Here is a 12,912-nt window from a genome sequence, read left to right on the forward strand (position 1 = left end):
CTTTAAAAATTCAGGGAGATATGAATATACTGTACTTTCAACAAAAATTCTCACCATAGTTTTATAAAAACCCCTAAGATACTTATTGCTATGTTTAAAAGAATGATGATACTGTTTGCCAACAACACTCAGTCATTTATGTCAGATCTTGCATCAAATAATTTTTTACTCTGACCGATGGTCAGAATGGTACATGTTTAGAAGCACAATCAGTCGGCGTAGGGCAGTGTCTAAACTAGTTTATTTTTTTATATCTACAGCATCATCAATCCTGAAAAGGGAGAAAAGGATGAGGACAAAGAATGTTCGCTTTGACTATGTGACTGTGTATTACTTCACACGGAGACAGGGCTTCACTAGTGTTCCCAGTCAGGGTGGCAGCACACTGGGTATGTCCAATCGACACAAATGTGCACGACAGTACACACTTGGGGAATTTGCCTTGGAGCAAGAGAGACTGCACGGAGAGATGCTGAAAGAGCACCTGAAGGAGGAAAAGCTCAACTCACTAAAACTGAAGGTAAGATGACTCCTTTATTTATCCTTACACAGAAACATTTGTCATTGGCAATGCTGAATACAGCCTTCAGACCAGTTTGTGGAGATCACATTTTCAGAACCCCAAGGGATTATTTGCAAGTTTGATCAGAGGTGGTTTCTTGATGAATTTCAATTTTGATATTGATTGGTAATGGTAATCCAGTAGGCCCTGAAATTCCTGGATTTGGGAAAAGGAGTAAATCAACAATTGCAAATTTGTAGGGCAGACATTTTTGATGGGGCTAATGTATGCTGTGTTCCACTGTGAAATGCCCTGGCATAAATTCCATTGAGTTTCAAGACGCAAATGGAGCTTCTGTCAAGTTACGGCGGTGAAGTGGGTTAATCTCTGAGGGAATTTCCAGCGACAGTTTGTGCATCAACCACAAATTCTGGACATTAATTCCACAGCCTCACAACTCTCTGTGTAAAAGGCTACTCATGCTTTCTGTTCTAAATCTCTTACATTTAATCTTGTATCTGTAGCCCCTAAATCTGAATCCTTGACTTACTCAAAATGTATGAACTGCAAAGCCTTCTATTTTCCTAAATGTGCATCTCATTTGCAATGACAAACATTACTTCTTGCATGTGAATTTGCAATATGCTGGGATTCAGTTATATGCCCTGTTATTCATCTGAAAACATTCTTATCTTAGCTGACCCAATGAGGTCAACAAACTACTTACGACACTGCAAAAGGGGGTCTTGGACTTATGGTGGTCCTACCCACAGCCACAGCCACTTCCTTCCCATTCCTCATGTTGCAGCACGTGATGGCTTCTTCACTGGTACTCCAACAATGTTAGCCCCCTGTTCTCTAATGTGAGATAGCCGCACTTCCACATCAGCCTATGAAAGTTACATGCTCGTCTTTTTCCTTCTGGCACCAGCCACTTCAGTCTCACTTGTGCAACCCTTTAACTGCATGTAGCCCTTTAAATCAGCTCTTGTATGTGGCCTCTAGCTAATGGGACTCTTGATCTTGACCCACCAACACTATTGAAATTAGCTGACTCTTGAATTTTTGACTTGGTCAAAATCTTTGGATATTGGCAGGTAGTTTCACCCTGCCGCAGTTACAACGTGTCATCAGGGATCCAGGAATTTCCATGCTATGCTCTTTAAAAGTTATTTGATTAGGTGTTGCTGAATTAAACCTATATATATGGCGCCTACAACAATAGGAACACCATCACATTTGATTCTATTAAAAGTTTGGCATACTTCTATTAGTTAAAAGAACGGCAACCGATAATTGCATAATTTCTTAAACAGCAATTTGAATACTTAGATGTACTAGAACTTCTTAATATTTACATTCTTTATGAACAGTATTTTAGGAGGAGAAAAGCCAGCAAAGTCAGGCATCCGATTCATCAATGTGATGCCATATTCAGGTGCAGTGATGATGAGTTTTGATATGATTCATGTGATTGTATATTCAGAAATATCAGAAATAATGAAAAGAAGGTTTGCTTAATGCTTTTTCATGAAGATAGTGCCCTTTAAAGAATGAGGTGATGGAGATTTATGGGAGGGGTGGGGGTAAATGTTTTCCACTGGGAGGACCAGGTTTCGCAAAGGTGCTGGCTCTTTAAATTCCAGCCGTGAGGTGAAGGGTGCAGCGGGGAGATGGACAGATCTTCATCTTGTCCTCGCAATCATATCATGGAAGTGCGTCTGTGGGAGTTCCCAGGATACCAGGGAAATTTCACATATTCTGCAATTATAAGGCATCAGAGGAATTCATTGCAGCTGAGAGCTGGCATGAATATCCATGAGGGTCTTACGAAGGCCCTAAACCTTTACTAGATGAAGGACATCGAGAAGGGATTGATTATCTTATCCAAAAAGGCCCACTTGCTTCATTGGGAGCAGAACATGTGAAAAGGAAGATTTTGGTGGGGCCTCCACTCTGCCATCAGAGCAACCTGGTGCTACTCTAACTTCCTTACCAGCAGTTCATGAAGCATCCTTGCAGGCACAATGCGCGTTCTGGGCTATGTAGATGACCCCACCCCTGCAATTTGGACAAGTAACTCAACTGCCCCTCTGCAGTTGGATCAGGATTGAAGAAGAATTTCTCCTTCCAAACTCAAGTGTGATTGGGAATTGTTTATAATTCTTTTTAAAAAAAGCCAGCGTGGGATTTTCCAATTATGTTTTAGGGCTTGGGTGGATAGGGGTTCCATTTTGCCACACATGTGCCAATGGTTCAGGACCCTCAGAATTTCGGGGCCTTAAGCTGGGGGGGAGCGGTAATTTTGACTTAGGGCGATAGTGTAAAATGGGGTGGATATTGGATCACCCGACCATTATACACCGCTCCCGATGTTCATTTCTATTAAATCCCATAGAAACAAAAATTGTGAGAGATGTACAATGGGCAGCATGCTTGTTTTACACTGTCTTCCAAAGTCCTAATTACCACAAGTGTGTGCTTACTTGATCTATACAGAATGTATTATTTCTCTGAAATTATTAAGCTGAAACTGAGGGCAAGATACGGGTTCCAAACATAATTATAATTATAATTAAAATGACTATCAGTAATTAAAGACAAACAAAAGCCATCAAATGAGTGTGGTAGTCTAGTGGTTATGGTACTGGGCAAGTAATGCAAAAATCATGAGGTTGTCTCTCATCATGATTGTGGAACTTAATTTGACAAATTTTGTAAATTTGTGCATTAGTATGTGAAGAAATGGCCATGAAAGCTGCTGATTGGTCATAAAAACCCAACTGGTTGACTAATGTCCTTCACTCTAATGTTAAACATTGAAATTAGACCAGCAAACAACTAATTGGGTCTATTTTGTACATAATAACTGCTACATCAATTCATTGCATTGTAAACAGCAGATTCTGCTCACAGTTGGATCCTAACTGTTCACAGTCAGTGCCAGCCTTTGGCACAGACCAGTTAGTAATAGCAGGTAATACTGCACTCAAGAAAGCAAAATGATTTTCATTGATCTGACTGCAATTTCACATCAATATTACTTCTTGGACTTGCTGCAATTTAGCAACGATATAATGCAATTTTCTGGTTTCCATGCTGTCAAATATCCGTATATATTTGCCCTGAAATTCCGGTTGGAGGCTTCTTTCAGACGGATGCCTCCGACCGGAGAATTTTTCTGAAAGTACCTGGTGGTCCCAGAGGAACATGGAAATCTGGTGGGGAGGCCTTCACTTCCCGTGTGTGAAGCGCGCTCCCGTCCTCCAGGTTCCCACGCAGAAGATGCAGTCACGTGTGACTACTTAACCAATCCGGTAAAGTATTCTCAATTAATAGCAATGGGAACTCCGTATCTATGAGTTCTCATTGCTATTGAGAAAAAAAAACAAACACAATAACGCCAAATAAAAAATAAAAAACACATCTCACATAATTAAAATTAATTGAAATTAAAGTTAATAAATATCTTAGAGAAAATTTTTTTTTGCAAGTTTTTTAAAAGTTTATTTAATTATGGTTTAAAATAAATTTAACGTAGTGGGCAGGGTTTTTAAAAATAAAATGTGTTTTTTAATTTTATTTTTTATGTTTTAAGTATGTTTTAAAACTCTTACGCCTGTAAAAGTAGGCTATGTGCCTGCTTTTATCATGCGCAAGAGTTTTGAGGACATTTGCTGGGCAAGATATGGGTAAATACCACAATCATACCCAAGCAAATGTCCTCGCTCCCGATATGTGGACAGAAAAGCCGATTTTCAGTGCATGCGCATTGTGTGCTGAAAACTGGCTTTTGCGATGCCTTCCTGGGTTCATGCACATTCCGTACGGATCCGGGGAGGCCGGAATTTCTGGGCCATTAGTTCTAAAGAAAAGAGATCACACAGACCATGCATTTGTGTAGGTTTTGGTACCAATTTGTGAAGCAAATTTCTCTTCAAATTAAAATAACAAGTGTCATGAGACATTTGTTCTCGTTCTGGAAATTAGATAGCACAAACTTGCCTGAGAGGAATTTATGGTAAAAGTAGACTGAATGCAGAAACTAAATCAGTGGATTATAAATATAATAATTAAAGCATAGGATGTAGTGAAATCCTGAAGGTGTGAGGCTTTGAAACTATGAACATTCTGATTTCTGCAGCCCAGATTTTGCTTTCTGCAACTGTGATTTTTTTCATCCTACCAATAAGTATTGGGATTCAAAGTGGCAGTCAGAGCTAGAAACCTTTGCATGTGCAATGGCAACGACTGCTTGTTATGTTGGTCGTTAAAGAAACATATATGTACAGTAAACTCTCGTTTATCCGGATCGCTAAGGGATTCGGCAATTCCGGATAAACAAATTTTCCGTTTGGACGAGTTTATATTTTAAAGCTGATATTTGAAGGTGATAGAACCACCCACAAAGATTTAGTTCGTGTTTTCTGAACGTGAACGTAATAAAATGCATGAAAATTGATTCATAACGTCTCAAAATTAAAAGTAATTTTATTCTGTTGAAACTGTTAAAATTGAGCTTGATTTTTAAAATAGCAATTTTATATCTGCTTGTTTCAATGAATTCATTTTCTTCTTAATTAAAATGTTGTGGATGAAATGAGTTTGCAGAACCTCGTGAGAAGTAAAATGAGAATTCTCCTCAAAAAAACCAACAACATATTTCATTGCTTCTTCAGCACGTGTCCAAGTCTTTTTTTCTTTTTCTTCAATTTCATTGTCTGAATCGCTCATCTCTTCATCAGATTTGTCTTTATTGGTGACTATGCCGATGAGTTCCTCATCAGTATGAGTTTGTGCTACATCTGTGTCGATGTCAACATCTATCCATTTAGCAATGTCATCTTCTGCGTGGGATTTAAGTGCGTTTGTTTCGTGTGCACTGCTGACAATCTCCACGATTTCTGTGACAGCCTGTTTTTTATTAGCCCGTACATAGAAACCTTTGAATTCTTCGTCATCAGAAGCACTGTCTTCGAATATGACATTGGGCCACAGCTTGCGCCAACACCTCTTCAATGTAACATTTTTTACTTCTCTCCATGCCAGAGAGCATGCATAGATGGCATCTTTAATATTGTATGCTCTCTGGAAATCAGAGATTGATCGCAATTAATCAATTTGCGCATGAAGTTATTCCTATAGTGGCACTTGAAGTTTTGTATGAAACCCTGATCCATTGGTTGAATGAGCGAGGTCACATTGGAGGGTCAGATAGCATGCAAAGATGTTGCCACAACTGGACACTAATTTTGACTCATGTGGGTGTGCTCTGCAATTGTCTGAGACCACACCTTGAATATTGTGTGCAGTTCTGGTCTCCTAATCTGAGGAAGGACATTCTTGCTATTGAGGGAGTGCAGCGAATGTTCACCAGACTGATTCCCAGGATGGCAGAACTGACATATGAAGAAAGACTGGATCGACTAGGCTTATATTCACTGGAATTTAGAAGAATAAGAGGGGATCTTATAGAAACATATAAAATTCTGACGGGATTTGACAGGTTAGATGCAGGAAGAATGTTCCTGATGTTGGGAAGTCCAGAACCAGGGGTCACAGTCTAAGGATAAGGGGTAAGCCATTTAGGACTGAAATGAGGAGAAACTTCTTCACTCAGAGAATTGTGAACCTGTGGAATTCTCTACCACAGAAAGTTGTTGAGGCCAATCCGTTAGATATATTCAAAAGGGAGTTAGATGTGGCCCTTACGGCTAAAGGGATCAAGGGGTATGGAGAAAAAGCAGGAATGGGGTACTGAAGATGCATGATCAGCCATGATCATATTGAATGGTGGTGCAGGCTCGAAGGGCCGAATGGCTTACTCCTGCACCTATTTTCTATGTTTCTATGTTTCTACGTCCAGAAGCAGCACACACTTTCCACGAGGTTTGCCTATTTTCTTCTTGTTTTCTCGAACTTGGGGGACGAATTCTGTTGAAAACCATTCCATTAATATGTCCCTGTCCATTCACGCACTTTACTGAGCCTGACAGCTAACTAGCAATTCCTTTTAAAGCATGTGATTTCCTTGATTGCCAATCACTAAAAGTGGAAGTCTATGTTCTCCAGAAGCATTGGCACAATTCAAGATTGTTAACCTCTCCTTATTCATTTTAAAGCCTGCAGCTTCCCTCTCCCCTGCTGCAGCCAATGTAGCAGTTGGCAAACACCTCCATAGTAAGCCAGTCTCATGGGCGTTGTATATTTGATCTGCAGTCAATTTCATTTCCTGCACCATTTCAGCAAATGTTCTTGAATAATTCCATGCGGCCTCATTGTCTGCTGATTTTTTCTCGCCCGTCACATCCAGCTGCCGAATGCCATGGCACTGCTTAAAACATGTGAGCCAGCCCTCTGAGAAAATGCACTCTTCAGCTAGATTCATTTTCATCTTGAAATCCTTGGCCTTTGCTGTAATCATTGGCCCTGAAATTGCCACACCTTCAGACCGTTTCAAAGAAAACCATTCATAAAGCACTTGGTCCAGTTCGGCTTTCGCAAATTCTTGTGGGACATTGCCTTCACGGGAGATTCATAGGCATCGGTGAAACTTTGTAAATCTTTTTTTTGCTTCTTGATATCGTAAATTGTTGATGATCCAGCTTCATATTCGTCCATCAAGGTACGCACACTTCTGCCAGCTTCAGACTTCTTTATAATTTCTCATTTCTGCTGAATGCTCAATACTTTTTGTTTCCTTTTAGTGCCACAAGACATTTTAAATTGTACACCCGACTGCTTGAACTGCTTTCAATGCGTGTGACAGTTAAAAAGTGAGAAAGAAGTCCACACCTGCGTCAATTTATATGTAATTGATAGTTGAAATGAGCGAGATATTCACGTGTGTGACAGTTATTTTAAATTCCGTTACAGTGGGTTTTCCGTTAGATCCATATCCGGATAAACGAGAGTTGCCTGTATTTCATTTGTATGGGATATATTTTGAGAAATTGTGTATTTGGTATTGGAGATATTAAATTAATACTCCGATATATCTTGACTTCAACACTGAGTCAAAGTGAAATATTATATTGATGCACACTTCTCCCAGCAGACAGTAGTTTTGCACTTTTCATGAGATTAAAGAAATGCTTGGAAGGCAGTTATCAATACGAAAACGTTTTCTTTTCAGTTAACTTCGGTTCAGCACTGAAGTTAAGAATGTTCTCCCCTCGCCCTCAAGCATACTGCTCCACACAACATTTCAGGGTGCTGCAGAATTACAAAGTTGAGCACAGATTGGCAATGCATGGAATACTTTTTTAGATAAGTATTGGCCAGATATTATTAATGTAGTCATGTTTTGCATTTGCAGCTAACAAAAAATGGTACAGTAGAGTCTGAAGAAGCCAATACGCTCACATTAGATGATGTTTCTGATGACGACATTGACCTAGATAACACAGAGGTAGATGACTACTTCTTCTTACAACCATTGCCAACCAAAAAGAGAAGGGCACTATTACGGGCTTCTGGGGTTAAAAAGATCGATGGAGAGGAGAAACATGAGCTCCGTGCAATTCGTGTATCCAGGGAGGATTGTGGCTGTGATTGCCGAATATACTGTGATCCTGAGCTTTGTGCTTGTAGTCAAGCAGGGATTAAATGCCAGGTAAGCAGATAACTTGTGTCATTTATATGAACACTGGATTTTACTTAGTTGCAAGTGTATTTTTAACAGGTGCTGTTCCATTTCTTGACAAAAAACATTTTGTTGTGATGTAAATTGAATGAGTTGTTGTCCTCTCCCCCTCCCTTTCTGCCACAGCTTATTTCTTTTGTGGCTTGCTGCATGGAGAGTGGAGAGAGTATGTTAGTGTCGTGCCTGTATTTGGCTAGAAGGTGTGCTGTATGGAGGAGTGGAATTGTTGTCAGGACATTTTTTTCATTAAATAAAATAATTTAGAAAAACTGGGCACTGCTGCCCCTTCGACATGTTTTTGAAATGACATTTATCTTTTCATCATGAGGATCATCTTTGCATTTGCCTTGCACCACGTGAGGTTGTTTCCTCCCCGATGCTGACTTGGAAGTCTCATTTTTTAATTAGAAATGGATCAAAAGGGACATTTGAGTACTTGGTGGTGCAGAATGGCATTTTGTGCCAGTAAATAAAATCAGGAAAACAGTAACCATTAGGCATTATATGGTACAATATATCAGACACCAACACACTAATTGGTACTATAACATGGGATGAAACATATGCATTTGCTTGTGTAATAATTAGCCTGTGCAATTTTTCCCTAGGTCGACCGCATGTCTTTCCCATGTGGATGCACAAAAGAAGGCTGCAGCAATACAGCAGGCAGGATTGAGTTCAACCCTATCAGGGTACGGACACACTTTTTGCACACAATAATGAAGCTGGAGTTGGAGAAAAATCAGCAGCAGCTTGGGATGGAGAATGGTTTCCCAGGAGACATGAATGCTCATGCAAGCCATCTGGTACAAAGCCAGCAGCCCCACGAATATTCTGTTGTGGACAGCTTTGACATTGAAAATGAACCCGAAACTGCAGTGATGCACCTTCAGTCAGCAGAGGAGCTGGACTGGCAAGCAGAAGATGAGGAGGAGGATGATGATGATGACGGGAGCAGTTTGTGCAGTGGCATAACGGACTCCAGCAGTCAGAGCTTGGCAGCCAGTGAGTCGGATGAAGAGCCAGACTGCAAAGCTGAAAGCTTTAGCGAAGTATTGGCTGCCCCTGTGGTGACACAAACTGAAGTTACTCCCCTTTCCTCTGTGTTATGCTATGCTGACGGCACTTCTGTGCATGATAGCACGCCACCAGAAGATGCTTCTTATTACACTAACTCTTCAACACTATATTATCAGATAGAGGGTAATGCTGCTGCTGCTGCTGCCCCCACTGCTGCTGCTACCACTACTGCCACTACCAGCACTACAACTGCTACTACAGATTGTGGCAATGAGCCTTTCTGTGTAGATGCCACTTTAACTTCAAACTATACAGAGAGGAATCAGGAGAATGGAGCACTTTCCTTGGTGCCTTATGGCTCAGCTGCAGAGCAATATATTGAATACGCACAGCAGCCAGAGGGAAGCTTTACCGGTACTCACTATCCCGTTACAACACCCTCTGTGATAGTTTGTTGTCCTTCAGCACATGAAAACAATGCTCAGTGTAACAGTTTATATGCTGAGCAGCAACCAAGCCACTCTCAAGCAGAGCTTCAAAGCTATTTAAATAACCATGTTCAAGATGACTATGTTGCTGCTTCAAATGGGGATGTTTATGCACCTAAACAGGTACTGGAAAATACCATCATCCTCCCAGAGGGCAAAGCACTGTTAGAAGAGACTATCAAAACATCTGTAGTGGAAAGTGTATTTGTTTAGTGTACCCAGTCACTCCATTTTTGTCCATTACTACAGTTTATTCAGAATGGAAAGGAGTATAACTTAAATAGTTTACCTTTTTTAAAAAAAACAGTTGCCGTCTTTAGGTCGACTGGTCAGTAATGGTGGTTGATGCCACTAGCTTTCAATGCTTTAAAGACTGCAAAATGTGATTGGAAGCAGACTTTATACAAATTCTTTATCCACAGCTATGAAATGTTGCATTAGACTTTACGTGATTTGGTATAAACTATCCTAGTCACTAATAATTTATATGACTTTGAAAAGCATTTTAACTGTTAAACAAGCATTACTGGTCAAGCATACCAAGCTAACCAGATTGAAGATTTAGATCACAAGCTTTACTCTTGGCTTTTAGTCTGCATCACATCATCTCAAAAATTTAAATAAGGTCCCAGTTTTCAACAAAACATGTGGCTAGAACTTTTTACATATTGTATTTGTGAAAATTGTGAAAATAATTTTATTGTTTCATTTGTGAATTTATTTATGCCAGTTAATGTACAATTATGTGATGTACATGTTAAATATTCCTGTTTGATTATGACAGCTGTATACATGGGAGACTGATGATCTGATCCATGACTAGCAGCAAAAAATTTTGTTTGAAATTATATAGGTTTCGTTTTCAATTAAGGTGATATTTTGAGCTTGATAGAAGTGGGCAGTTCTTTCTTTTCTGTGTTTTTATTCAGTACTCCATAGAGTTGTGGAGCCAGAACAGCTGATATAAAAGAAACGCTCTGTGTGGATGCATCTTGCAGCTGTAGGAATTATCCTAAAACAGGTTGTTGTGTTTTTGACCTATAGCATGTGCAATTGAGCTGGGTCCACTGTACTGAATGAGAAATCATGAATTTCCACTCCTCTACTGACTACATTGCACATATAAAAAATACCATCCACTGCAGAAAAACTCCATACTATCAACACAGAGTGGGAGTGAAAGGGCTGATGAGACAATCCACTTCTGTTAGGAGATGCATATTCCTTTTATCAAGCAGACTAATGTTAAATCTTTATTACAGAAAAAAAGTGTGGGCTCTTTACAAGTACTGTGCTTTTTTCCAGTTAAAACTCAATTTTTAGAAAAGGAATCTAGATGTTTTGTCAGGCTACATGTTTGAGGAACTGAACTTATTTTCTATATTAAGGCACTCTACTGTATGATTTATAATTTATTAATATATACATTTTTTTCTCTCACTTGCCAATATCTTAACTGCATGAAACAGCTCACAAAATTGAATACTACAGAGATTCAACTTCAGTGAGATAGAAATTGTCAAAACGCAGTTCTTACATCGTGTAGAAATCTAGTGGTGACTTTTCAAAAGGCATTCCAGGAAAACACTGCTTACTTTAATTCATACATTCCCATTAGAGTGTGATAGTACTTATGTCGATGAAAAAAAACTCAGGCAACCACGGTAAAGGTCATTAGTTATCAGAACCTCATTTTAACGCTCCATTAAATAGTTCCTGATATCTTTTGACAGCAATCAGGGTGTAAGTTATGCCTGAAGTGAGGAGGATAAATGGTTCCCTGGTGGAATGTTCATTTCACACAATGCATCTTCTGCTCCTACTCAGCAGTTACATTAGTGAATAAATGCTTGGATTTCAGATTTAGGATTTAACAAATTGAAAATTGAAAGGTTCAGAATGTCCAAATGTGATTTTATTTAAAAATAATAATTCAAAGTCTCACATTTCATAAATTCTAATAGGACACTCAACATACTCCGCTAATGCATGGATATATCAGATGATAATTATAACAAATAATATCTAGATCACTGTAGAATTGAAAACCCAGTGGCTTAATTTTGTGCGGGTTTATACTGATCTACTTGAACTTTATTTTAAATTGTGTCGTGTAAATAGAATATAAATCACAATTGTCCAATTAGATAAAATTTGCTTGTAGCATGCAACATGTTTGTATAACAATGAAAGAAAGGCTTTGATAACCAGCCTCCAACTACACACCTCCTCTCTACCTCCATACTACCCAAACTAATGAATCAGAATGGCAATCAGCAGTGCTCCAACATTCAAAACCTAAATTTGCTTAGAATTAGGTGTACTGGTTGTTAAAGGTTGAAAGCTTTGAAAAGGCAAAATATATGAAACTTTTTTTTCTTTCATTGTCAGCTTTCTTCAGCATGTGACTACAGGGACAAAAGTAAAGTAGGTTACTGTTTATACAAGTACAGTCTTGGAATTGTACATTACGAAGTCATAATGAAGTTGGAGTCCAACTGTTTAGTATAATTGTGCTTTACCAATTTACTTAAACTTGCAAATATTAATAACAAATTAAAATGTCATCATTCATGCTATGGAGATGGTTCAATTACATAATATATGGATAATTCATTAATACTTTGACATCCAATATACTCTGCTAAAGCTTAGATATATACTGTGATAGTAGAGACATCAGCTGGGTTTGTATATTAATATCTGTTGAGTTCTCAGAGCTCGTGGCATTAGGTTCATTTTTTTCCAACAGAGTTCGTCCTGTACTTCCTTGGACACCACCAAGCCCATATCATTTTTTAACAACACACTTGTTATTCTTCATGCAAGTACCTTATTTCGCAGTATTTGCAAAGAATCTCAAAAATCATCCTTGATTCAATAAAATATGACACTTTCAAGAAAATAATTTAATTTAATTTTCAAATATGTTGACATCTACTGAGGTGAATAGCCTGAATTGTTGTATGTAATTGAAGATACCTAACTTCCCCTGAAAAGCCATTAGAATCAGATAATGTTACCATACAATAATAAAAGTGAGATTAAGCTTTTAAGTTTGCAATAGTCAGGCATTGTGGTAACACAGCACATAAACAAGATAAATTTAGTGAATAATTCAGGTTACTCAACAAACCTGGGTGATACTGATGGCTTCACCTAAATAGGATTAATGTAATTAAGTTGTTTTTTTAATTAACTTTATTGAATATCAGGAATCATGTAAAACACTTAAGGCACTGGGGCTTAATGCTGGC

At 38.7% G+C, this 12,912-nt stretch overlaps 1 protein-coding gene across 2 annotated transcripts in view; it reads left to right on the forward strand.

The window, feature by feature from the left end:
* csrnp3 (cysteine-serine-rich nuclear protein 3) overlaps positions 1–10,299 on the forward strand; it is a 284,514-nt gene extending 274,215 nt beyond the window's left edge. For both annotated transcript variants that reach the window (XM_070874581.1, XM_070874588.1), the window contains 3 exons: positions 261–520; positions 7,821–8,117; positions 8,756–10,299. In XM_070874581.1, the coding sequence (XP_070730682.1) occupies positions 261–520; positions 7,821–8,117; positions 8,756–9,868 (1,670 nt within the window). In that variant the 3' untranslated portion in view covers positions 9,869–10,299. The remainder of the gene's footprint in view (positions 1–260; positions 521–7,820; positions 8,118–8,755) is intronic.
* Positions 10,300–12,912: the final 2,613 nt, after the last annotated feature.

Source organism: Pristiophorus japonicus, chromosome 3, assembly GCF_044704955.1.
Source record: "Pristiophorus japonicus isolate sPriJap1 chromosome 3, sPriJap1.hap1, whole genome shotgun sequence".
Taxonomy (NCBI): domain Eukaryota; kingdom Metazoa; phylum Chordata; class Chondrichthyes; family Pristiophoridae; genus Pristiophorus; species Pristiophorus japonicus.